We start from the raw sequence: 25,616 nt of genomic DNA, 5'->3' as shown, positions 1-25,616 counted from the left end.
TGCTGGTCAAATTATGGTAGTTGTGGATTTCATAATTCCTTAGTGTAGTAATACTATCTATCCCTAATAAAATAGCCTTAGATCAGATCTAAAATACCCTCTTGCCAGTCACCCCTCAAATCTCTCTCAATGAACTAGTAATGTAGAGTATGCTTGCCTTGAACACAAGACTCAAGAGATATTTATTGAGCTCTAATCAGATTGTTTGATTTTATATGTGGCTCCAGAGGCCGCCATCAACATTATCTACTGTAATCAAACCAACCCTTGGAAATCCAATAACCTCATCTGTCTTCATTTCCGTTGCTATTGTTCTTCAGGTGAATAGTTCCAATGTTTGGAACCTAATCTCGACATCACAGACATAAATATACTCTGTATATTTAAGGTTTCTTATTACATGCATTGACCAAACTCTTGTTTTGCAACAACACTCAAACTTACAACCGCTTAGGTCCAGATTACAGGAAGGTTGTCATTTCCATTTCTTTAACCAGTTTGTATTGAATGTATTGTACATCACTGTTTCTTTACTGTTGTTGGGTCAAAATCTGATACCCTGATCCAGAAATGTTATTGGAGCTTTGTCTCCATACAAACCCCCAGATGCTGTTTGCTTACCAGTATCACAAGTACCTGGGGCTGAGTGGTAAATGTAGACACCCATATCCCTTAAGTATCACAATTTGTATTTGATTTTTAGACCATAAGATATAGGATGCCCTACTATTCAAGAACTTATCAACCCCCACTTTAAATATACCCAAAGACTTGGCCTCCACAGCCGTGTGTGGCGATGAATTCCTCCGAGCCACCACTAAAGAAATTCCTCCTCGTCTGTTCTAAACCAACCTTTTTTGCACGGCAGACCAGTTTAATATTGACAATATTCTTGCAGACCGGCCGAGGGGGTGGGGGGGGGGAGGGTGGTGTTCAAGTAGGGTTAAACTCACCTCAACATGTCTTTTACAGTTAGGGTTGCCAACTTTCTCACTCCCAAATAAGGGACAAAAGTAGCAGTCAAATCCCGGGACACTTTACCCCAGGAAAGACTACCATGACCATGAAGCCTTGCGCGGGCACCTGTGTGCGCATGCGCGTACGTGCCGATTTTTCCCCCCACAAATCAGTTTTGCCTTTATCTTCCCGACTATACTGTATATACGTTATTTCTACTTTATATAGGCTGTGTATTTATCATATCATTCCTACTTTTACTGTATGTTAGTGTTATTTATTTTTGGTTTTATGTGTTATTTGGTATGATTTGTTAGGTTATTTTTTTGGGTCTGGGAACGCTCAAAAATTTTTCCCATATAAATTAATGGTAATTGCTTCTTCGCTTCACATCATTTCGGCACAAAAGGTTTCATAGGAACGCTCTACCTTAGCAGGGGAAATATGGGACAAACCAATTTAGCCCAATATACAGGATGTCCCGGCAAATACGGGACAGTTGGCAACCCTATGTTCAAATTCAACAGTGCGTGACAGGGAATGAGGAAAGGTGCAGCTGACTCATATCGTTTCCTCACGGCCCGGTAGTGCACGCTTTGCGGCCTGGTACCGGTGGTTGGGGACCGCTGTTCTAAACGGCCATCCTTCTGAGGCTGTGCCTTCTGGTCCTAGTTCCCCCACTATAGGAAACGACCTTTCCACATCTACTCTATCTAGCGCAGGGGTTCCAAACCTGGGGGTCCACGGACTTCTCGGTTAATACTAGGGCTTTCAGCATTCAAAAGGTTTCAATGAGATCCCCCTGCATTCTTCTAAACTACAGCAATTACAAGACCAGAGCAATCAAATGCTCCTCATACATTAATTCTTTCATTCCTGGAATCAATGAATTTTATAATCAGTTCATACTTTTGTTTTGGCCATGCAACATAAAATTGTTTTTCACCGGTTGAAACTGCTTTTACTTTCAATAAGTGATGAAGAATTGTCCTGGGTCTCCGATTAGTTCAATTAGAAACTATTATGCTTACATTACATATGCACCAACAAAACACAAATTAGTGCATCTACATTATATACGGTAACTGGTGTAAATGTATTTTTAAAAAATATTAAATAATGCAAACATATTGTTAAATAAATTAGAATTCAAAATTTCTCCAGTGCAAGATTTAACTTAATTACAAAATAAAAACAATGTAGGCACATTCACAAATGTAATTGTATTTTACTTACTGTATCACAAGACACAAGAACCACCACATTACACATCAGTAGATGTTTACAGTTTGATATAAATTAATATGCTGCATTTAAGATGCTAAGGTGAACATATGGAACCACTTTTTAAAATATTAGATGCCAACATCAATAATCCATACTCTTTATCATTCTGATATACAAAATTCATCTAATATATGCATTAGTAATACATGTGTACACATTGTTAAAATCAGTAATAACAAGTGTGTGTACTGTTTTAATGCCACTACATTGAAACACTGATCCCTCCTACGATTTTTGGAAGTAATGCATTAGTAACTAATAACTGTGACTCCCAAACATGAAGGCTAAATTTTACCCATTTTGTTCTACATCCAGCTATTATTTAAAGTTGTTCACCATTCACTAATTGCTGGCCTATGCTTTGGAGACTCCTTCTTCTCCAAAGTACGAGTACATATCTGTGTGTTTATCTGATGCAATGTTTGTCCTACGTTAATAATCTGCAAGTAATTTACTAGGAAAAAAGGATTAGCTTAGAGTTCGCTTGGCTGCAGTGTTTTGGCATATTTTTAATACGCTGTTCACTGACATTTGTGAAACTTCAGTGAAGGTAGAAACTTAATAATATTTTTCCTAATTCTTTAATTACAGGAATAAATACGCACTGAAGAAGAGGAAACTAGCCAAGTATGTTTAACATTATGCAGTGAATTTTAAACTAATAGAAAACCATTCTGCCTCATTCTGTAGTAAAATGTCAATTGCTCAGAGAAAGAGACAATACTGCCTTGTGTTTCTGCAAAGCACAGCAGTTCTTCATTCCTATAACTTCACAATGAGGAAGTAGGCCTTTTGGAAATGTGTGTGTACGGTCAGTTTTTTGCAGAAAGATATACCACCTTTGTCTTAAAATTGCAATGCTTCCAATGAAGCAAAGTGATGGTGTGTTCAGGAAGTGCTGAAAGGATTGAGTATGCATTGTTGTAGGAAAAATGCTTAGTTATTGAGGAGTTTATAGGAAGTGGGTGACCAGTATTTATTGGAACTTTTTGAATTGTTCTTAAGGAGATAATAGTGACCTATCAGCTCATATCACTGCAGTGCTTGTGATGAAGGTAGTTGGGGAAGGAATTGACTTGATGGCATGGTGTGGATTGCAGAAGATGACCTCTTTCAGGTATATTTGTGGGAGACACTGGTCTTACAGGAGAGGCAATTGCTTTTCTTAGAGCCTTTAGCCAAAACTGAGAATGAACTCTGCGTTGACCCTAACAGAAAATAATGTTGCAGATATCCCTAACCATGCTCTTCTTAAATTCCTGATTTGGGAGCCATTTCTTGTGGTTTATAAAACGACATTTGTTCATCCCCGCTACTGTTTAAGAGGAGAATTGTAAACGTAATGGTCCCGTGGTAGCTACCAAAGCCAACAGCTTAATATTAGAATGACTGAACATGTTGAAACTTTTCCATTATCAAGGAGAAGCCAACATGGTTTTCTAGAGGATAACTGATGAAATTAAAAAGTGTCAAATTAAGAGAGGCCTAGATAGCACGGATAGAGTAGAAATGTCAAACACTAGAGGGCTTGGCTTTAAAGCAAGGGGGTGCGGAGACGAAAGGAGATTTGAGGCAATTTTTTTTTTGTCCCACATAGGGAGTGGGAGGTTCCTAGAATGTGCTGCCAGGGAAAGGGGTGGAAGCAGGTACAATTAGAATGATAAAGGGACATTTGGACTGGCACACGGGCAAGCAGAGAATGGAGGCATCTAGCCAAAGTGCAGGCAGATGGGATGAGTTTAAACTAGCATCATGAGGCCTGTTCCAATGGTGTACTGTGCTATGTTTAGCAGAGGATAAGGGCGCACATATTATCTGAACATCCAGATGGTATTTGATAAGACCTGTGGGGAAGATGCTCTTCCATAGTTAAAGTTCCCAATTAAGCATGAGTTATTAACTTAGGCAGAAGGCTAGCATTGTGGCCTTGGTACTTTACTTTATTGTCGCCAAACAATTGATACTAGAGCGTACAATAATCACAGTGATATTTGATTCTGCACTTTGCGCTCCCTGGGGTACAAATCGATAGTAAATATTAATTATTTGTCATAAATAGAGAATAGAAAAGCGAAAGTAAGGTAGTGCAAAAAAACCAAGAGGCAGGTCCGGATATTTGGAGGGTACAGCCCAGATCCATTCAGCAGGTAAGAGTAGTAACAAGCAGCAAAATGTGACTGGCGCTGTCCCTCATGGATCTTGGTGGGGTTGCAACTTCCATCATAATTATAATGATCTAGGTGATAGAACATTTCAGATCCTAGTTTGCCAGTGGCACTGTACATAGTGTAGATGAGGCATTAAGTTATAAAATAGTAATGGATTTGCACAAATGGATTTCAGTATTGGCAAAATGAGGTTAGCGAATTCAGAGTAAACAATGAAAAGTTAGACATGGAGGAGGATGGACGAGACCAGGAATGTCCAATGGATCATTAAAATGTCATTGCCTGGTTCAAAGTGTGTAGGACTGACAGGGTACTGCATCCATACAAGGCTGTATCTCCATAAGCCTTGAAGAGGTTCTAACATAAGACTTAGGAACAGAATTTGGCCATTTGGACAATTAAATCTGCTCCACTATTCAATCATGGCTGATACATTATCCTTCTCAAGCTCATTCCCCATAAACATTGATACCCTTACTAATCAAGAACCTATCAACCACCGCTTTAAGTATACCTGATGACTTGGCCTCCACAGCCATCTGCGGCAATGAATTCCACAGATTCACCACCTACTGTTATAAAAGGACGTCCTTATATTCTGAGGCTGTGCACTCTGGTCCTACACTTCCCAACTAATGGAGACATCCTCTTCACGTATACTCTATCTAGGCCTTTCAATATTTGGTAGGTTTCAATGAGATACTTCTTCATTCTTCTAAACTCCAATGAATATGGGCCCAGAGCCATCAAATATACCTCATGGGTTAACCATTTTGTAGCTAGGATCAATTAATTTTATTATCAGTTAAAACCTCCTTTGGACAGAACATCCTTTCTTAGATATGGGGCACCACAACAGCATAGTGGCTAGTCAAGACGTGCCAGTTGGTAGGTTAATGGGTCATTGTAAACTGACCTGTGATTAGGCTAGGGTTAAATTGGTGGGCTGCAGCTCACTGGGGCAGAAGGACCTGTTCCTTGAAATGTGGTCTGGCAGAGTGCCTTATAAACTTTCAGCATTACTTCCTTGCTTTTACATAGTCCTCTCAAAATGAATGCTGACACTGCAGTTGCCTTCCTTACTACAGACTTAACCTGCAAGTTAACCTTTAGGGAATCATGCACTAGGACTCCCAAGCCTCCTTTTGCACCCTCCAATTTCTGAATTTGCTCTCCATTTAGAAAGTAGTCTACACCTTTGCTCCTTATACCTACAAAGTGCATGACTATACGCTTCCCTACAACGTATTCCATCTTCTGCCACTTGGCCCATTTTCCTAATCTGTGCATGCTCTTCTGCAGACTTCCTGCTTCCTCAACACTACCTTCCCCTCCAGCTGCCTTTATATCATCCACAAACTTGACCATAAAGTGTTAATTCTGTCGTCTAGATCATAGGCGTATAGTGTGAAAAGTAGCAGACCTGACAACGATCCCATTTGTCTTCGGTGGCCAGCCAGAAAAGGCCCCTTCCCCCTCCCCCGCCACTTTTTGCCTTCTGCGAGTCCACCAATCTTCTATCCATGCTAGCTGCAATCCCATAGTAGGTCATCTTGTTTAGCAGCCTCACGTGTGGCACTTTGAAGAAGGCCTTCTAAAAATCCAGGTAAATAAAATAATTGAAGCTCCTTTTGCATATAGGTAATCTGTTAGACAAGATGCAAAGGTGACTACATGTTCTTAAATAACTGATAATGCCTGTTCTTGTATGAAATGGCACAAAGTGGAGGCTACACAATGTAACCTTCTAAAAAGCTGAGGATATATCAGCCCTATAATAATATGGGCTCTTATCTTGCTTAGCAACCTCATGTGACACCTTATCAAAGTCTTTCTGAAAATCCATGTAACCAACATTCACAAACTCTTCATAATCCTGTCTATTATTTCTTCAAAGAATTCCAACAGATATGTCAGGCAGAATTTTGCTGTCAGGAAACCATGCTGATTTCAGCCTGTTTTATCATGTGCCAAGTACCCTGAAACCTCATCCTTAATAATGGACTCTAACATCTTACCAAGCACTGAAGTCTAGCTAACCAGCATGTAATTTTGTCTTTTGCCTCCCTCCCTTCTTAAGGAGTGGAGTGACACTTTGCGATTTTCCAGTCCTCCGGAACCATTAGAATTGAGTGATCTTTGAAAGATCACTCCTCAATCTTCTACAATCCCTTCAGCTATTTTGTTCAAAACCCTAGGGGGCAGTCCATCTGGTCCACGTGATTTATCTACCTTCAGACCTTTCAGCTTCCCAAGTAACAGTGACTACTCTTATTTCTGCCACTTGACACTCGAACTTCTGACTGGTGTCTTCGACTGTGAAAACTGACTGACGCAAAATACTCAATCAGTTCATCTGCATCTCTTTGTTCCCCATTACCATCTCTCTTGCTTCATTTTCCAGCAGTCTGATGTCCACTCTCGCCTCTTTTTTACTCTTTATATATCTACAAAAACCATTTTGTAATCTCTTTATATAATTGGCTGGCTCATCTTCGTGTTTCATCTTCTCTCTCATTATTGCCTGCTGCTGATTTTAAAAGCTTCCCAATCCTCTAGCTTCCCACTAATTTCTGATATAGTGTATGCCCTGTCTTTTGCTTTTGTGCTGTCTTTGACTTCTCTTGTGAGCCATGGTTGCCTCATTTTCCCTTTAGAATGCTGCTCCTTTTCTGGGATCCTGCATCTTCCAAATTACTCCCAGAAACTCAAGCCATTGCTGCTGTGCTGTCATTGCTGGTCTGCCCTTCCAATTACCTTCCAATCAACACATACGCGTAGCAAGGAAAGATCACACAAAGGCTATATACTGTGGAAATTAAGGCAGAAGAGTTGTCCACCCAAGTTGCCCTTCTTATCTAGTCCCATCAGCTTGCATTTGGCACACATTCATTTAAACCTGTGCTCTCTCTCTACCTGTGCAAATATCTTTTAAAAATTGTTATTGTAGCTGCTTCAACCACTTCCTCTGGCAGTTCAGGTTCCCTTTAAATCTTTCTCCTCTCAGCTTAAACCTATGCCCTCTAGATTTTTATCCCCTGTCCCTGGCAAAAAGAGTAAGTGCATTCAGCCTATCAATGCATTTCATGATGGTATACTGTACGCCTTCAAGATTTCATAAGCCCATTTGAAAGTGAAATTTCAAAACTTTCTACAGGCTGAGATTGTAGTTTGGATAATGCTAAACCAATTAAATCTGTAAAAGGGAACCAAGGCAAACCAGGTATATGACATTGTCCCAGTTCATGAGATTAATATCTTAATCCCGTTCCTATCATAGTTACACAGCCTCTGAAATATAAAAAAACTGCTGGTGTACTACAAAATGATTACTTGTACGTGAGTCAGAGGTGTGGTTCTCTCTGGAATTTTCTTCATCCCTTTTTCATGGGATACCTAATTCCCGTTCAGGCGTGGGAATGACTGGAAGTCATTTGTGTGACCAACTGCTGGAACATGCCTGTCCTTATATTAACTGACCATATTGATTAGAACTGCAAAGTGCCATGTCACAGAGCATCCAGACTGTGATAATCATAAAGTTCTCCAATGGACAGTACTGTGTAAATCTGAGGCACATATTATATACGGCTAGGGTACCTAAGACTTTTGCACAATACAGTAGTAATTTTTTGTATTACACTGTATTGCTGGCATAATAAAAAAAAACAAATTTTATGACACGTGAGTGCTGATAAACCTGATTCCGATATGGGTCCCTGTTGTGGACTGAGAGTCAGAAGTGGGGCAGGGAGAGGGGAATCATGGTTGGGAAAAGAGAAAGGGAGAGGGGAGGGAGCAGGAAGTACCAGAGAGACATTCTGCAATGAACAGTAAACCATTTGTTTGGAATCAAATTACCTTGCCTGGAGTCTCAGGGCTGGTTGTGTCTGCACCTGCATCACCCCCTACCCTGGCACTCCTCCTTTGCCACCTGTCCCACACCCCTCCCGCGGTGCTCCATCCTCACCATTCCCAACATCCTTTGCTCCCGCCAGATTTACAAACTCACTCTCCACTCCACGTTAACAAATACAGTACTGTGCAAAAGTCTTAGGCACCCTACCTACATACACATCTATATACATACACATGTATATGTGTGTGTGTGTGTGTGTGTGTGTATACATATATATATATATACACACACACACACACGTATATACAGTACATATGTGCCCAAGACTTTTGCACAGTACTGTATTTCTTTCAAGTTGTTTGGAACCAAAATATAAAAAGATAACACATGCTGGTTGAACAGTTTCTACCAGTTCAGCATTAAGCAGTAACGCAGACCACACGTGACCACAAACAGCTGGCTGGTATTTTCGGCAAGCAAGAAGAAAAACTTAAATCAATTCCCAGCAATATTTCTTACTTATGCTGCTTCTACTGAAACATAGTGTCGTTTCCGTGTTATCCTTTATTCTTTACCCATGCTCGGCTATAAGAATAGGCAACACACACACACACAAAATGCTGGAGGAACTCAGCAGGTTAGGCAGCATCGACAGTATGGAGGGGGCAAACAGTCGACATTTTGGGCCGAGACTGTTCAATCAGGACTGGAAAGGAATGGGGAAGAAGCCAGAATAAGAAGGGAGGGGGAAGGGGAAGCTTGTAAGAATGGGTTTTGGCACCGCTCCTTTGCATGTGCTGATATAACTGGGAAGTGCGGTTTAAAAATAACTTGACAAATTATTGCCACAGGATGATGTCAATACGTTTAAACAATTCTGCACGTGCTAGAAGTGGAAAGAAAAAAAACAGGGTACACTGGTAGCATGTAGGACAGCATCTGTTGAGAGAAGCAGAATGCAAGTATTCTTTGATCAAGCTTCTGCTTAAACTGAATACTCATCTGGAATTATTGGGTCAGGCTGCTGGTTTGGTTATTACAGAACATACCCACACAACCTGGCTTAGTGGTATCTAACGATCATGTGTGGTAGTATAAAAAGGGAAGTAGAAGTCAATAATCTATTTTACTTCAAATAACAGGCAGGAGTGATGTCAAGTGGACAATAGGCTTGCTATGGTCTAATCTACATTAAAACAAAATTAAAATCTAGGGACTGCAACTTCCTCACAGAGTTGGAATGTTACTGTGGTAAGTCCAGGACCAGAGGGCACAGCTTCAGAATAGAAGAACAGAGAGAGCCAGAGGGTGTTGGCATGTGGCCAACTCCATGGATATATTTAATGTGGAGTTGATAGGTTCTTGATTGGTAAGGGTGCCAAAGGTTATGGGGAGAAGGCAGGAGAATGGGGTTGAGAGGGATACTAAATCAGCCAAGATTGAAATGGCGGAGCAGACTCAATGGCCTCATTCTGTGACTTTGCTCTGGAATGAGATTAGAATAATGATAACACAGGCAGTGAGGATTGAAGTAGCATCAGTCCAACTCGTGAACCGGAATCAATTACCCTCCTGATAAGACTACAGATGTAACTGCAATATTATTGATGGGAGATTTACACAACCCTTTGAACGAAAGTGTGTCCTGATTACTTTTTGAACTAATTAAGTTATCTAGTCAAAATTCTGGCAAATAAAATTCATTTTAATATTACTTTTTAAGGAGTCTGCTACTGCCATGGAAGTGATCATTGACATTCGCTCCTTTATAGTATTAATTACATTGGGTAACGAAGGCTTTCTTTCCATTTGCTTCTTTCAGCCCAGTTCAACTGGATGATTTTGAAATGTATCTGAAGGAAATGGCAAAAGACTCGGATTACAAATTCTCTCTGCAGTTTGAGGTAACAGATTCCCTTACACAAATTTGTTTTCTCTTCCAGATAAGATGGTAGGCTGCTGATAAATTATTTCTAATAAATTCATCTCCCTTGTGAACTGGAAAAATGAGTATGTAAGGAAGGACGCTGTGCTTTCAGCCTTATTGATTTGATCTTTACTTCCTCACACACAAATCCTGACCATCTTTCCTCTCTCCAGAGGTCAATGGATAGGGAAGTCTTTTCTTACTCTGACTTCGGCTAATAATGCAGTCAATACAGGAAACCGGCTGGAGTGTGTATCATTTAACTGCAGAGGAGAGACGAGACTGCAGATGCTGGAATGTGGAGCAATAAACAGCCTGCTGCAGGAACTCAGCAAGTCGAGCAGTATTGATGGGTTAAAGGGATTTGTCAGCAGTTGTTTTATAGCTTCCAAGTTTTAGTATAGCAAACTTTTGGATATTTGTCGTTTGAACCCTTCACCACTGCCAGTGCCTTGTCAGCATTGTGTTGATGTAATCTTTAACAACTGAGTATCATTCTGATTTTCATTGCTAGGATCTAAAGCTGGTTGGTCAAGATATATCCCATGATGCAGCTGAATTACCAGTCAATCGATGTAAAAATCGGTACACTAACATACTGCCATGTGAGTATTTTGTCAGCTATTCATCAAATAAGATAATTTTCCTGTTGTCTGTACTTAGTGATGCACTTATGAAATGCAAGAAGTTTTCAAATGTCATAGATATGCTTTTAATTTCTAGCCGATGGTCTTTTATCCCTTGCTAAAGAAGTCTACATTTCTAATGGCTTCAGTGCTATGTTGGAGGCGTTTATCACTTCTGTCGCCTATCCTCTTGAAACTCTTTGTAGGAGTGTTGCAGGGTATGGTAAAGGTTGGTGTTGGGTCGGGTGACTTTCAATTGTTGTACACTATTCAAAGCTGTGAAGATTGTACCATTGCATTTGCTTGCTTTCCATTATATTCTAGTCTTTACCCCAGCACCAAACTATGGTCAGTGCCACCATGCGGATTCAGTCTTACAGCTGTAGATGAATTGTCGGACAGTCCTATAGTGCCAGTTGAAAGGCCAGGTCTGCTGTCCTCATCCACAGGCCACTGTTAACATGTCAGCTCATGTTCAATATGTTGGTAAAGAATACTGCAATACCTGTTCACACTCTACAGAAAAACAACAATCATTTCATGAAAATAGTTAACTTTACAGTTGAAATCCTTTTTAACTATTCTTGTATTTTACTAAGTATATAGCAGCTCAATTAGGTATTATAACTCACCTGGAAATGGTTTACTTATGATAAAATTGTACCTGTGTGACTTCAGGTTGTTCCAAGAGCCCTAAATCTTATCTGCGTAAGTAAACTGAACATCCCAGCTTCACTATGGGTACAATGGATTGGATGGAGAGGGTGACCTGGATTTTTCCCGTGCCTTGTTAGGGATCTTCAGGATCCAAGAACGGCCAAATCCTCCAGCTAGTTGAGCAGCCAATCACACTGTAGAATTACAACCAGGAGCAGAATCAATCAAAACCTCTTTTTATAATTAATCAGTAACTTAAAACTCAAAATTACAAATTGGATGTACATATTAAGCCAGAAGCTAAAATATCCAACAAACTGAAGTGAATAAATTTTGAAACAATTAACCCAAGATAATTATATTCCAGACTGTTCTAATAATGGGGGTTAGTCACTGGTAATTATGGCTCAGTGCAGCATGAAACCTCAGTTACACTTCATTCACTAAGACCAGACTCAGAATCAGAATCAGGTTTATTATCACTGATATATGTTGTGAAATATGTTGTTTTGTGGCAGCAGAGCAGTGCAATACATTATAAAAAATAAATTACGAGAAATATAGATACAAAATATTTAAATCAGTGCTAGAGAGCAAAACAAAAGAAAAAAAGTAGTGAGTTAGTGTACATAGGTTCATTGTCCATTCGCAAATCTGATGACAATGGGGAAGAAGCTGTTCCTAAAGAGTGTCTTCATGCTCCTGGACCACCACCTTGATGGTAGCAATGAGAAGAGGGCATGTCCTGGGTGATGGAGCTCCTTAATGCTGGATGAGGCATCACCTTATGAAGGGGTCCTGGATGCTGGGGAGGCCAGTGCTCATAGTGGTGCTGGCTGAGCTTCAAAGTTTCTGCAGCTTTTTCTGATCCTGTGCAGTGGCCCCTCCATATCAGGTGGTGATGCAGCCAATCAGAATGCTCTTCACAATGCATCTGTAGACCAGCATATAGAAGCTGAAGGTCATATCATTTCCATGATTTGCCATTTATTACCTCTGTATGGACTCCATTTGCCGCCCTGCAGTTATGTAAGCAGTAGAGTCACAAGGCTGGAACAGTACAGAAACGGGTCCTTTGGCCCTTGGGGTCTGTGCTATCAATCAATGTTTTGCTAATCCCATTTTATTTTCCACACATTCCTATCAACTCTTCCCTGGATTCTGTCACTCATCTACACACTAGGGGCAATTTACAGTGAGTAATTAACAGAAGATTGAACCTGGTCTCAGGCACTGAGAGGCAGCTGCTTCACTGTGCTGCCCTAAATGAGTGACAGCAAGTTCTAGATTGCTGGATATTTTAAAATGTGCTTGTGCGGACTCCCGACCCCTGTGATCTTTTCCAGAGTAGTGATAGTGAACACTGATGTGTTGTCAACATGACACTCACTGGCCACTTTATTAGGTACTTCCTGTACCGTAGTGGCACATGTTTGTGGTCTTCCCATGCTGTAGCCTATCCACTTCAAGCTACAATGTGTGCAGTCGGAGATGCTCTTCTGCACACCACTGCTATAATATATTTGAGTTACTGTCGTCTTCCTGTCAGCTTGAACTAGTCTGGGCATTCTCCTCTGATGTCTTTCAGTAACAAGGTGTTTACACTCACTGGATGTTTTTTGTTTCTTGCGCGGATATCTGTAAACTCTAGAGACTCCAGTACGTGAAAATCCCAGGAGGGCAGCAGTTTCTAAGAAAATCAAACCACCCCATCTGGCCCCAACAATTATTCCACAGTCAAAGTCACTTGTTCACACTTCTTCCCCATTCTGATTTTGGTCTGAACAACATCGGAACCTCTTCACCATGTCTGCATGCTTTTATGCATTGAGTTGCTGCCACATGATTAGCTGATTAGGTATTTGTATTAATGTACTGGTGTACCCAATAAAGTGGCCACTGAGTGTATAAATTATAATCTCATCTGTGTAGCCAGTAGGTCATTGGGAATCCTCCATTAGCAAAGATCACAATCTCTGTGCAGGTGAGAGCAGCTAGTAGTATAAGTCAAATCAACATCGAGCCCTGAATTCAGCTTTACGATGACTATTTGCATTCTACCAGCACCAACTCAAGTAGTGTAGAGCCAATTCTTAATAAACCTACTTCCTTCAGATCTTAAGTGTGTCGTAGTTAGGATTGTCCATAAAAGGTCCCGACACTCCAGGCCCTAACTTCATTCTGTGGGGTGAAGATTGCCTGTGATGGCTTGTTTTAATGTGGGTTGTCATTGCAGAACAAACAACTAGGTCTTGACACAATGGCGAGAGGAGCCAAGATGAATGGAAAACGTGCCTTGCAGTTAAATACCAACATTCCGTTAAGTGATAGCCACTCCTTTCAGTTGAGAATCGAAAGGTATTATTTACTTGACATGTTAAGGTATGATGTCTTATGCTGATACCATTCTCTCTGCAGATGACTTCAGCCGAGTCAAATTAACTTCTCTGCAGTGTGAAGACGAGTCAGACTACATCAATGCTAATTATGTTCCTGTACGTATTTGGACTACCATAAGCTTTAAATAACCCTTCTCATTCAGGTTCAATGGGTTTACAAATTGATTTTCTGATGTAGCATCACCTTTTCAACTAATGATGTCTTATAGTTGCAATGAAATGCTGGTATTGTGCGATGCCACAAGGCAGTGCACTGTCTGCTACAGCCAAACTGCATCTCATATCTATCACCTAACTTTTAATTTGGTGATATGTATATTGCTTCTTTATATAATAAAGTAATGCTTTTTCAGGGTTGTTGGGTATTGGAATTGATATGCAAATCCTTCTCCAAATGGTTTATTTATCTGAGTAAAGGCCGATGCTCCAATGTCAAAATACACAAACTTTGCTTCCTCAAATTAATTTCCAAATGATTCATTATAAAAGATAATAATGTAGATTAAGAGTTTGCATTTTGACTGTGGGAAGGTCTTGGTGGATTGGAGGACAGTATTTCTCATGCCACTGTTTACAAACTGATGTAGGCAAAAGGCCAGTAACTTTTGGGTAGTTGGGAAGATGCTTGAAGTTATCGTTAAGGATGGAATATTGAGATACCTGCATACAAGTAGTTCCATCAGGCAGACACAACATGGATTCAGGAAGGGCAGGTTCTGTTTGACAACCTTATGGGAGTTCTTTGAAGATATAATGAGCATAGTGGATAGAGGGAAACAGGTGAATGCTGTATACTTGGATCTCTAGAAGATGCATGATAAGGTGCCACATAAAAGACTTATCCATAAGATGCATTGTTGGGGGTAATGCATTAGCATGGATAGAGGATTGCTTAAGCAATAGAAGGCAAAGAGTTGGGATAAATTGGTGTTTCTCTGGTTAATAATCAGTGAGCAAAGTGCCAGAGGGGCCAGGGCTGTTCACAATTTTCCTTGAAGAGGAGACCAAGTGTTGCATGTCTAAGTTTGCTGATGACACTAAACTGAGTGGAAAAGCAAATTGTGCAGAAGATCAGATTATGATTTAAACGGTGAAAGACTTCAGCTCGCTGTTGTGCAGAGGGACTTGGGTGCACTTGTGCATGAATTGCAGAAGGTTAGTTTACAGGTTTTCAAGATGGCAAATGCAGTGTTGGCCTTCATTATGACAGGGATTGAGTGCAAGAGCAGGGACGGCATAGTGCAGCTGCACAGGGTACTGGTGAGACCACACTTGGAGTACTTCATACAGTTCTGATCTCCTTACTTGAGGAAAGATATACTAGATTTGGAGGCAGTACAGAGGTTCACCAGGTTGATTCTGGAGATGGAGTTATACTCACTAGAATTCAGAAGAATGAGAGTAGGTCTTATAGAAACATGTAAAATTAAGAAAGGGATAGATAAGATATAGGCATGAAATTTCTTTTCTTTTGGTAGATGAGACTAGAACAAGGGGGCATAGCCTCAAGATACAGAGGAGTAGCTTTAGGATGGAGATGAGGAGTACCACTTCTTCCCCCAGAGAGGAGTGGATCTGTGGAATTCTCTGCCCCGGGCAGCAGTTGAGGCTACCACATAAAATATTCTGAAGACTCAGTTAGATTTTTTGTATAAAGTAGGGAAATTAAAGATAATGATGGGGGGTGGGGGGTGGGAGAAGGCAGAAAGGTGGAGCTAAGTCCACAAATGAATCAGCCATGATCTTAATGTATGGCAGAGATGGGCCAGATGGCTTATTCATATTTCTTTTCATATGTTCTTAAAATTATTAGGTTTTCATTGTAATCTATACTGCAGTGGTAGACTATTTGGCCTTGAGTATATTAACAAAATGCCCTCTTCCAAAAACCACAAGTCCATATTCAGGAGAGGAAAGTTGATAGATTTTTCCCTTTCACAGTCTGCCACACCATGGCTAACTGTAACAAGGTGGAGTTACTTAGTACCTAAAATATCCTTAAAGTGCCTCACAGGAGTTTTATCAAGCACAGTCTGAAGCAATACAAATACAGACAGGCCAGAGTTAAGGATACTCGACTATGAACACCCCTATGTATATAGGGGCTCCTATAATATTATTAAATGCAGAATTCTGATGTGCATGCAGTATATACATTTTGTCCAATGAGCACCAGAAATAGTTTCTTCTGTCCACTTTTAGTATTTATTTTTATCGGTCTCATATACTTTTGATGCCATTTATTACAAATACTCGAGATGCAAATTTACTATATCGACCATTTTTTGTGCTTTTCGGACTAATGGACAAAATTAACTTAAATGTCTGTAAAAATAGCCCACTGGTTACTTATAAAGTCATATTAAGTCAGGTGAACAAAGCTTGGTGTGAGACATAGGTTTTGGAGGAACATCTTAAAGAGCAGCAGCAGGGATATAAGGGAAAAGTCCAGGAATTTTGAAAATGAAGACAGGAATTTTGGTTGTTTAAGGAGTCATACATAATGCAAGAGAGAGGTGAGCTTCTGACAATGCTGAGAACCGGTGGTGGTCTTTCAACAAATCAGTCAGCGCAAGCATAAATCTTTTATAGTACAATAACATTTGTATCTGAGTATTTCGACTGGAAGATTAAGACTGTTATAACTAGTCAGCAGAAGGTCAAGTTTGAAATATTCTGACAACTGAAGCATGACTAAGGGAGATAATTGTCTCAAGAGTGGGGGAAAAAAACAAATGGGAAAAAATTAAATTTCATGAAGTGGAAGGGCCAACTTTTATGATTACTGAAATGAGAAACAAATTCAGTGACAATTATTGTAATGCTCATAATAATTTTGGACAGACAGGATGGGTATCATTCTCTTTCCTCAGGGATTTAATTCTACCCGAGAGTATATTGCAACACAAGGACCCTTGGCAGAGACAAGAAATGATTTTTGGAAGATGGTAATTCAACAGAAGTCGGGCATCATTGTTATGCTCACACAATGTAATGAGAGGAGACGGGTAAGTTCCTGTTGAACAAAGCATCAGATAGTTGTATCCCAATTGTACAGTCTACCAGTAACTACATTTATGCTGGCAATAGAATTTGCAGTAGTAAAGCTGTATGTATCTGTAAATGGATATGTAAATCACAATACTTAGCCCTAGGACTATCATGCCCCTAAAACAAAAAGCGTATTCCTGAAAATCTGACATACAGTGCCTATAAAAAGTATTCACCCTCCTTGGAAGTTTGCGTGTTTTATTGTTTTACAACATTGAATCACGGTGGTTTAATTTGCCTTTTCTGACACTGATCAACAGAAAAGACTCTTCCATGTCAAAGTGAAAACAAATTGGTCTAAATTTATGACAATTATTAAACACAAAATAATTGATTGCATAATAATTTACTCACCCCTTTCAAATCAGTATTTAGTAGATGCACCTTGAGCAGCATTTACAGCCTTGAGTCTGTGTGGATAGGTCTCTACCAGCTTTGCACAGCTGGACATCACTATTTTTCTCCATTCTTCTTTACAAAACTGCCTACTGAAGCTCATAACTCCTCCAGAGTTGTCATAGGTCTCTTGGTGGCCTTTCTCACTCATCCCCTTCTTGCATGGTTACTCAGTTTTTGAGGACAGCCTGGTAGAGGCAGATTTACAGCTGTGCCATATTCTTTTCATTTCTTGATGATTGACTTAACTGTACTCCAAGGGATATTCAGTGACTTGGAAATTTTCTTGCATCCATCTCCTGACTTGTGCTTTTCAATAACCTTTTTGCACAGTTGCTTGGAGTTGTTTTTTTTTGTCTTCACGGTGTAGTTTTTGCCTGGATACTGACTCACCAGCAGTTGGACCTTCCAGATACAGAAGTATTTTTACTACAATCAGTTGAAACACCGTGACTGCACACAGGTGATCTCCACTTAGCTAATTATGTGACTTCTAAAACCAGTGTTCTGAACCCGTGATGATTTGGTGTGTCATATTAAAGGGGGTGAATACTTTCACAATCAATTATTTTGGTTTTATATTTGTAATTAATTTGGATCACTTTATAGAGATCTGTTTTCACTTTGATCCAAAGGAGTCTTTTTCTGTCGATCAGTGTCAAAAAAGCCAAATTACATCTACTGTGATTCAATGTTGTAAAACACAAACCATGAAAACTTACAGGGTGGGGGGGGGAGGGGGAATGAATACTTTTTATAAGCAATGTAATTAATTCTTAAGCTTTCATGTCTGTTCCCTAATTTATGCTAGATCCTGCTTCCCATCTCAGTGGTCTGTGAGGGCCTGTGCTCATTCTATGTTCATTAACACCTCTAAATCATACCCCGATCTAGCGCAATTTTAAATCTTTCAATACAAGAGAAATATATTAGTGTTTACAAATTTTATGTAGTATTTGAAATACTTTCTAAATTTGTTCCAAATGAATTAAATATAACAATCGGCTAATGACAGTTATATTCACTATGGAAATGTAACATTAATAATTTGTGTTTTATAGATAAAATGTGACCATTATTGGCCATTTAACAAACAGCCTGTCAGCTATGGAGACATCACCGTCGAAATGGTTTTTGAATCGGAGCAGTCTGACGAGTCAGAAGATAGTCTTCAGTCTGAGTGGATCATAAGAGAATTCAATGTCAGCTATGTAAGCTACCCAGTATCAGTTTTCCTGTAAATCCTTCCTTTCTTCCGAGAATGTGAAGGAAACAGTGAGAGGTCACTTTTTCAAACAAGTGATTAGTCTTACCTCTGCTGGGCTGGGGGGGGGTGGGGCTGGTATGGGGGTGGTTAAGCAACTTCATGGAGATGGAAGTGGAAAAAGCTCCAACCTTTAAACCTTGTCCTGTATTTACATACTGCAGCTTGGATACTGGATTAATGAGAACATCTGGTATCCCTTAAAACAAACCCTGGTAACAAATCAGTTCATCCATCTGAAGCAATAAATAGGGAAGATTATGAGTGTAGCTCATAAAGACTTCTGGAACGTAGTCTCACTTCAGTAGCTGGAAGAAAACTCCTCACTGAATGTAGTTTCTGTTGAACAACAATCAAACTCCAATAACGCAGCTACTTCAAGGCCTTAGGCCTGGATTGGTACATTTTTTATTCTTAATATAATACTTCTATTTGCTACCCCAACATTCTTTAAATTGACTTTTTATGAAATGTTACATAGTATTATAATAAATTAACCAGATAATCCCAGAGGCGGCACCCGGTTAGCCAGATCGACAATTGGATAGCAGATGATTATACTGGACCTTATTGGAGCCAGTTGAGCAGATTTTATGGATGTCATTTCTATTAATTTCTTTGTACACTTATAATTCACCAAGAAAGATCATTTTATTTGAAGCAAATATCTTTGTACACTTATAATTCACCTTTTCACCCCAAAATCATATACAAAAAGATATGTCCAGGTAAGTTGAAAGGAGTGTAGCATTCACTACCTTTTGGGATTTCTGAATAATTGGATAGCAGATTATTAGCCCAGGGTACTGCTGTGTAACACCTTTAGTTCTTTGCGTTATGCTTGCACTTCGAATCTATTTCCCAGCAGACAAGTTCTCCATTAAATTTCATGATGACTTATCCTTTGGGAACTTCTCACTGATACAAGCTCTGTGATATGTTGATAGATTGTCATATAGTTTCTTAGAGCAAAACATATAAACTCCAGCATCTCCATTTGTTTAAAGTTTGCGATTCAGTTTTCGGTGGTGGTAAGAATCAGGACTCATTACATTCTCCCAGTAGGTGGCAGCACACACACGTTCTTCATGAATATCACTCCTATTCCACCTGCTCCCCTCCATGAATCTGGAACACCATGGAGGCATGGAAAGGGAGGTAGAAGCTTGTTCTGAGTGCAGTTTATTCTGCTTGTTTAGATTGGACTGATGTTGTCCTCCAATGTGCCTTCTGTTTAGGCAGATGAGGTTCGGAAAGTGGTTCACTATAATTACATGGCATGGCCTGATCATGGTGTCCCCACAGCAGATGCAGCTGAGACCATCTTACATTTTGTCCAGTTGGTCCGGCAGCAAACAGTGGAGAGACCCGGACCTCTAATTGTTCATTGTAGGTAAGTGTGTTCTTTTTATTATGATCATGTTCTATTGGACTGAATCACCTTCACTGATTATTCAAAATTAGTACCACAAATGCTTTCTTTACTGTACCCAAATGTCTCAGATTACTTGAAAAACAAAATTAAGTTTACAATGATCACATCCTTTGCCATATGGAGAGTTGTACTGCAGGTAGGCAGACCCTGTGGCCCAATTAGTCCATGCTAACCAAGTTGGACGTTCAATTGTATCGGCCTCCACCACTTCTTCTGGCAGCTCATTCCATATACTCACCATCCCCTCGTATGGGGGAGGATCCCTATAGTTGTAGGCCTTCCTCCTCTGAGGAGGGAGGTGGAAAGTGATCATATGCCTTATTTATGCATTGCAGGATTTTGTAAAACCTCTGATTATGAACTTCATACATTCCAGGGAAAAATAAGACCCAGCCTACCTAGTAAATCAAGCTCTCTAACCTCAGTAACTTTCTTATGAAACTTTTCTGCACCTTTTCCGGCTTAGTCACATCCTTCCTCTAGCTAAGTAACCAGAACTGCTCATGGTATTCCAAGTATGGTCTCACTAATATCTTGTACAGCTGGAACTTGATGTTCAAACTCCAAAGCAGCAAACAGTAATTCAAAATGGAATTTTCTAACATTCGAAGTGCTAATTCAGCTCCATTCAAATGCCAGCTTTCTGAACAATTAATGCAACTTAATTATATTGCCCACCTGCTCGGCATATTATAATGTAAAGAAAAATGTTTTAGATACCTATCTAATTCAGACGTAAAAAGGCGGCCAGTTAATTAGCTGAACACATTCTTTATTCTGAACAATTTCTGTTCCTGAAATTAACTTCTTCAAAACTTTGTTAACCATATCTCACCCCCCCCCGCACCCCCAACTCTATTCATATTCAATGTCCTGTTCTATTCTTAGGAATACACCTTTGCAAGGGGGTGGGAGGGAAATGGTTAGCAGTGATGGATTTTAGAAGATTTATTATGTGATGCAGCCCAGGGTTTACTGTTCCTGTCAGGTTAGTTAGCACAGGGTAAAGAGACAGAAAAGCGGAATTAATTCAACAGTATATTATAGAAACTTGAAGCTCCATATATTTGAAAGGGAACAACTAACTACAGCTCATGCAAACCTCAGTAGATAACAAGGGAAGTGTGCATTTAAACTTGATACATGCAAGCATTTGTTTCTAAACCTATACATCTTTATCCCTTGAGTCTAATATTCTGTCATTGTTGATCAGTATTTAAAGGTTTAGAGGGTTGTTTGCATTCTTAGATTCTGATCTCTGAAAAGGCTACATGTCTAAATTATTATTGTTAGGATGGTCCAGTGCTGAAGTTCAGTGGAACAGCACTGCAGGCGGGGCTATCGCAGTCAGAATCAGAATCAAGTTTTATTATCACCGGCAAGTGACGTGAAATTTGTTAACTTAGCAGCATAATCTAGCAGAGAGAGAGAGAGAGAGAGAGGGAAAAAAATAAATAATAAATATATAAAACATAATAATAAGCAAGTCAATTACATTTTGAATAGTTTTTTTAAAACTGTGTAAAAACAGAAATACTGTATATTAAAAAAATGAGGTCGTGTCCAAGGCTTCAAAGTCCATTCTGGAATCTGATGACAGAGGGGAAGAAGCTGTTCCTGAATCGCTGAGTGTGTGCCTTCAGGCTTCTGTATCTCCTACCTGATGCTAACAGTGAGAAAAGGGCTTGCCCTGGGTGCTGGAGGTCCTTAATAATGGATGCTGCCTTCCTGAGACACCGCTCCCTAAAGATGTCCTGGGTACTTTGTAGGCTTGTGCCCAAGATAGAGCTGACTAGATTTACAACCTTCTGCAGCCCCTTTCGGTTCTGTGCAGTAGCCTCTCCATACCAGACAGTGATGCAGCCTGTCAGAATGCTCTCCACATTTTTGTGTGTATTTGTTGACATGCCAAATCGCTTCAAACTCCTAATAAACTATAGCCGCTGTCTAGTCATGCTAATATTGATTAATCAACATCCAAGATTATCCAAGGCTAAACAATGTAGGGTACATTAAACAGTGATCAGAAAGGAAAGGATTTTTTTTTTAAAAAAAGGCATATTAAAAGGATTTGAAGAATTTGAAGGCATTATGCTAAAACTAGTGACAGTAATTAGAGCATTACAACTTGCTCATTAAACAGAAATTCTCTCTTACTCATTCATGATATCTAGTTTCTGTCATTTTTCTAGAGTAAAGTTTCATGAACTATCAAAGTTCCCATGCAAATCTGAATACCTCTCAAGATATTATCTTAAACAATATTGTCTTTGCTCAGAGATGAACACTTTGAGCTGCATTGGTGCTATCATTTTTATAAAAAATGTTGAAAGGGATTATTGTGGGATTACTGTGAATGAGTGGCTGAGGGTTAATACAGACTTGGTAAACCGAAGGGCTGTTTCCATGCCATATCTCCGCATGGTTACATGGAGAGCCCTTTATTAAGCTATTGCATCCTCTCCAGCCAATCAATAGGTACTTTATTCCTACAATTAACAAACTCTTTCACATTGTATAACTTCAAGAAATGCATAGTATTTTAACAGACACATTGTTTTGAGAACAAATGTATTGTCTGAAGCCAGAGCAGTAATTACCCATGATTACTCAATGTCTAGTTAAATACTTCCAGACAAAACCAGCTGTCATGTACTTTTGATGTGTTTAGTGCTGGAGTGGGAAGAACGGGAACCTTTATAGCTCTCGATCGCCTTATGCAGCACATTCAAGAGCACGAGTATGTAGATATTCTGGGCTTGGTGGCTGAGATGCGAACTTACAGAACATCAATGGTTCAGACAGAGGTAGGTGACAGAGTTTTGATATCAGCATGCATCAATATTGTAAGACAGCAATGGAACTATTTGTTTAGTTGGGTTAAAAAAAGCACAATTTCGTTGGAAAAAGTGTAATTACAAAATTATTTGTGAATTGTCATCTTATCCTGTATTATTAAATGTACTGTTACTGATACATAACTGCTTTTGGAAATTCTTATCTAACATTCCATTCTCCATGTATACTGAAATGTCCAGCTAAGTCAAATGCTTGTTTCTGAGATACAGGAGTAGGCAATAGCAGAGTAACAGGATGTTACAAAAGTAATTTTGATAGGCAAAGGAGAAATGAGAAAGAATCCGGGGAGTTCCCCAAAAAGAAAAATCACATCAGGAAATTTGCACAAGTGTAAAGAATTCTATGCAAATCGTGATATTGAGAAGAAGTGAACATTACTCTACCCTTATGTGCTCCACATTATTTTTTTGGTGATCTGTCTTGTGTTTTTTCTAGGAGCAGTATGTTTTCATTCACCGTTGTGTGCAGCTGATGTGGAAAAAGAGAAAGCAACAGTACAATAGCAGTGATGTGATTTATGAGAATTCTAGACCATCCCAGTTATGAGACTTGCAGGGTGAGAATGCTTTGCTATTGTAATAGTTGATGGTAAAATGACAGTATGCTAAAACTGTTCAACTCTGTTTTCTCCCACAGTAACTCAATGCAATTAAGATTGAACTTTAAAAAATCCTGTAAAAGTGCTTGTGTTTCTCTGAAGGACACTCAAAATTATCTCAAATGCAAACATGTTTTTAAACAAATCTTTATAATTGCATAATAAATTAGATAGTTCACTAGTAATAAGGAATTTCTAAATTGAAGAAATTTAATAGTTAGCTCCCTGGTTAAAGCTTTTAGTACTTGTAATGTCAACCCACTTCATCAAGCAGTTTTCATTGTGTTTCAGATACAAAACCTTACAGTACAGTTCTTTTCCTGAGTTTTGGATATCCTGTGCTTTGATCTGACCAGAGGATGACTCCTAGCAAGGGAAAGATTAAACATGTGAAAACAAATGCTCTGGAACAATGCCTTAAAGTACCTGTAGTGTCTTTGAACTGTTTCCACCAATGAAAATTCAGTGTGGGACCAACCTCATTGGGAAAGGTTTAAAGTAGGTACAAGTGACATCTGCATGAGGAAGGAAAGGAAGAATGAAGCATATTGCATTTCATTGCTCTTGTTCCATGACTGCACAAGATCTCCACTAAAACTCCATTTCCTGGAATCGTCTAGCCATTTTTTTTTACAAACCAAAAAAAGGATTTTAAATAATACTGCGAGGGATTAATGAAGATGACATTTAAAGATTGTACAAGTACAATAGAAAATGTTTGCATTGAAGGTAGAGCTGGGAATAGGAAGATTTGTCATTTTTGGCAGATCTAATAAGTATTCCTCAAAAATGCACAGGCTGTTTAATATTGATGTTGTGTAATACATTAATGTGTCTGGCAGTTTTTGTTGTGTCGCAGATGAGTAAAATTCATTTTCATGTGGCAGATTTAATTGCAAAAATGACTAATTGTAACTTTAGCACACTCAAAATTTCCTGGCACTAAAAGGAGTGGAGAGAAGTCGCAAGGTGTGCGCATGTACAATTGGAGCTCCACAGTTTTCAGGACGCCAAGAGCAAAAAATAAATAAATAAAAATGTGTATGGGTATACATGTTGGGTAAAAATAGTCCTGGAAAAGTACAGGTACTTAAGCCTACCATAAAAATCCAATGCAAATCGGTCAGTACCCCACAAGCTGGTGGAGATTACACTGGATCAACACCATGTTCCCAGAAAGGTCAGGGAGCTCATCATGAACTACTATGGGAACTTCAGACTGAGAGTTACTTCTGGAGCTATGACATCAGGCTGGCATAGGCTGGAGAAGGGGATTATAACGGTGCACAATCTCCGTTACTCTCTTTGCCCTTGTCATGAATACGATAGTCAAGGCAGCTGAGGCAGAGCGTTGAGGTCTGCTGACCAAGTCTGGTGTTCAGTAGCCCCCAATCAGATCTTTTATAGATGACCTCATTGTCACGACAGCATCAGTTCCTGGCAGCAGGTGGATCCTCCAGGGCCTGGAAAAGCTCATTATATGGGCAAGGATGAGCTTCAAACCAGCTGAATCCAGGTCCCTGGTGTTGAAGAAAGGAAAAGTGGTGGACAAGTTTTGTTTTACCTTGGATGGCACTACAATTCCATCTATCACCGAGAAGCCAGTCAAGAGCTTGGGGAAGGTCTTGGACTGTAGGCTCAGAGTGCAGCTGCTGTCCGATCAGCTTCCAAGGCGCTTGAGAGCTGGTGGACAAGTCAGGCCTACCTGGAAGGTTCAAAGCCTGGATTTACCAGTATGGCATCCTACCCTGAATCCAATGGCCATTACTAGTATACGAGGTGCCTGTGACAACTGTGGAGTTGCTGGAGAAGAAGGTCAGTAACTACCTTCGAAGGTGGCTGGGCCTACCTCGTAGTCTGAGCGGCGCAGCACTGTACAGAAGGTGCAATAATCTGCAACTTCCCTTCAGCAGCCTGGACGAGGAGTTCAGGGTTTCCCACACAAGAGAGGTGCTGCAGTACAGGGATTCCAAGGACGCTAAAATAGCAGCAGCAGGCATCCAGGTACAGATGGGCAGGAAGTGGAAGGCACAGGAAGGGCTGGTGGTAGCAGAGTCCTGGCTGATACACAGGGCTCTGGTGGGGACATTGTCAACTGGGCGAGCAGGGCTGGGCTCTGTTTCACAACCTCAC

At 39.9% G+C, this 25,616-nt stretch overlaps 1 protein-coding gene across 5 annotated transcripts in view; it reads left to right on the top strand.

Annotated features, from left to right (window-relative positions):
- Positions 1 to 25,237, top strand: part of ptpro (protein tyrosine phosphatase receptor type O) — a 165,726-nt gene extending 140,489 nt beyond the window's left edge. For 4 of the 5 annotated variants that reach the window (XM_063072458.1, XM_063072456.1, XM_063072455.1 and 1 more), the window contains 10 exons: positions 2,836 to 2,871; positions 10,094 to 10,175; positions 10,713 to 10,803; positions 13,900 to 13,976; positions 16,754 to 16,888; positions 18,389 to 18,538; positions 19,830 to 19,984; positions 22,698 to 22,833; positions 23,321 to 23,441; positions 23,775 to 25,237. In XM_063072458.1, the coding sequence (XP_062928528.1) occupies positions 2,836 to 2,871; positions 10,094 to 10,175; positions 10,713 to 10,803; positions 13,900 to 13,976; positions 16,754 to 16,888; positions 18,389 to 18,538; positions 19,830 to 19,984; positions 22,698 to 22,833; positions 23,321 to 23,431 (973 nt within the window). In that variant the 3' untranslated portion in view covers positions 23,432 to 23,441; positions 23,775 to 25,237. The remainder of the gene's footprint in view (positions 1 to 2,835; positions 2,872 to 10,093; positions 10,176 to 10,712; positions 10,804 to 13,899; positions 13,977 to 16,753; positions 16,889 to 18,388; positions 18,539 to 19,829; positions 19,985 to 22,697; positions 22,834 to 23,320; positions 23,442 to 23,774) is intronic. The other variant, XM_063072457.1, reaches the window with a different exon arrangement.
- The last annotated feature ends 379 nt before the right edge of the window (positions 25,238 to 25,616 follow it).

Source organism: Mobula hypostoma, chromosome 20 (assembly GCF_963921235.1).
Source record: "Mobula hypostoma chromosome 20, sMobHyp1.1, whole genome shotgun sequence".
NCBI classification, from domain to species: Eukaryota; Metazoa; Chordata; class Chondrichthyes; order Myliobatiformes; family Myliobatidae; genus Mobula; species Mobula hypostoma.
The sequence above is the reverse complement of the archived record's forward strand: the minus strand, read 5'-3'. Positions and strand labels throughout refer to the sequence as shown.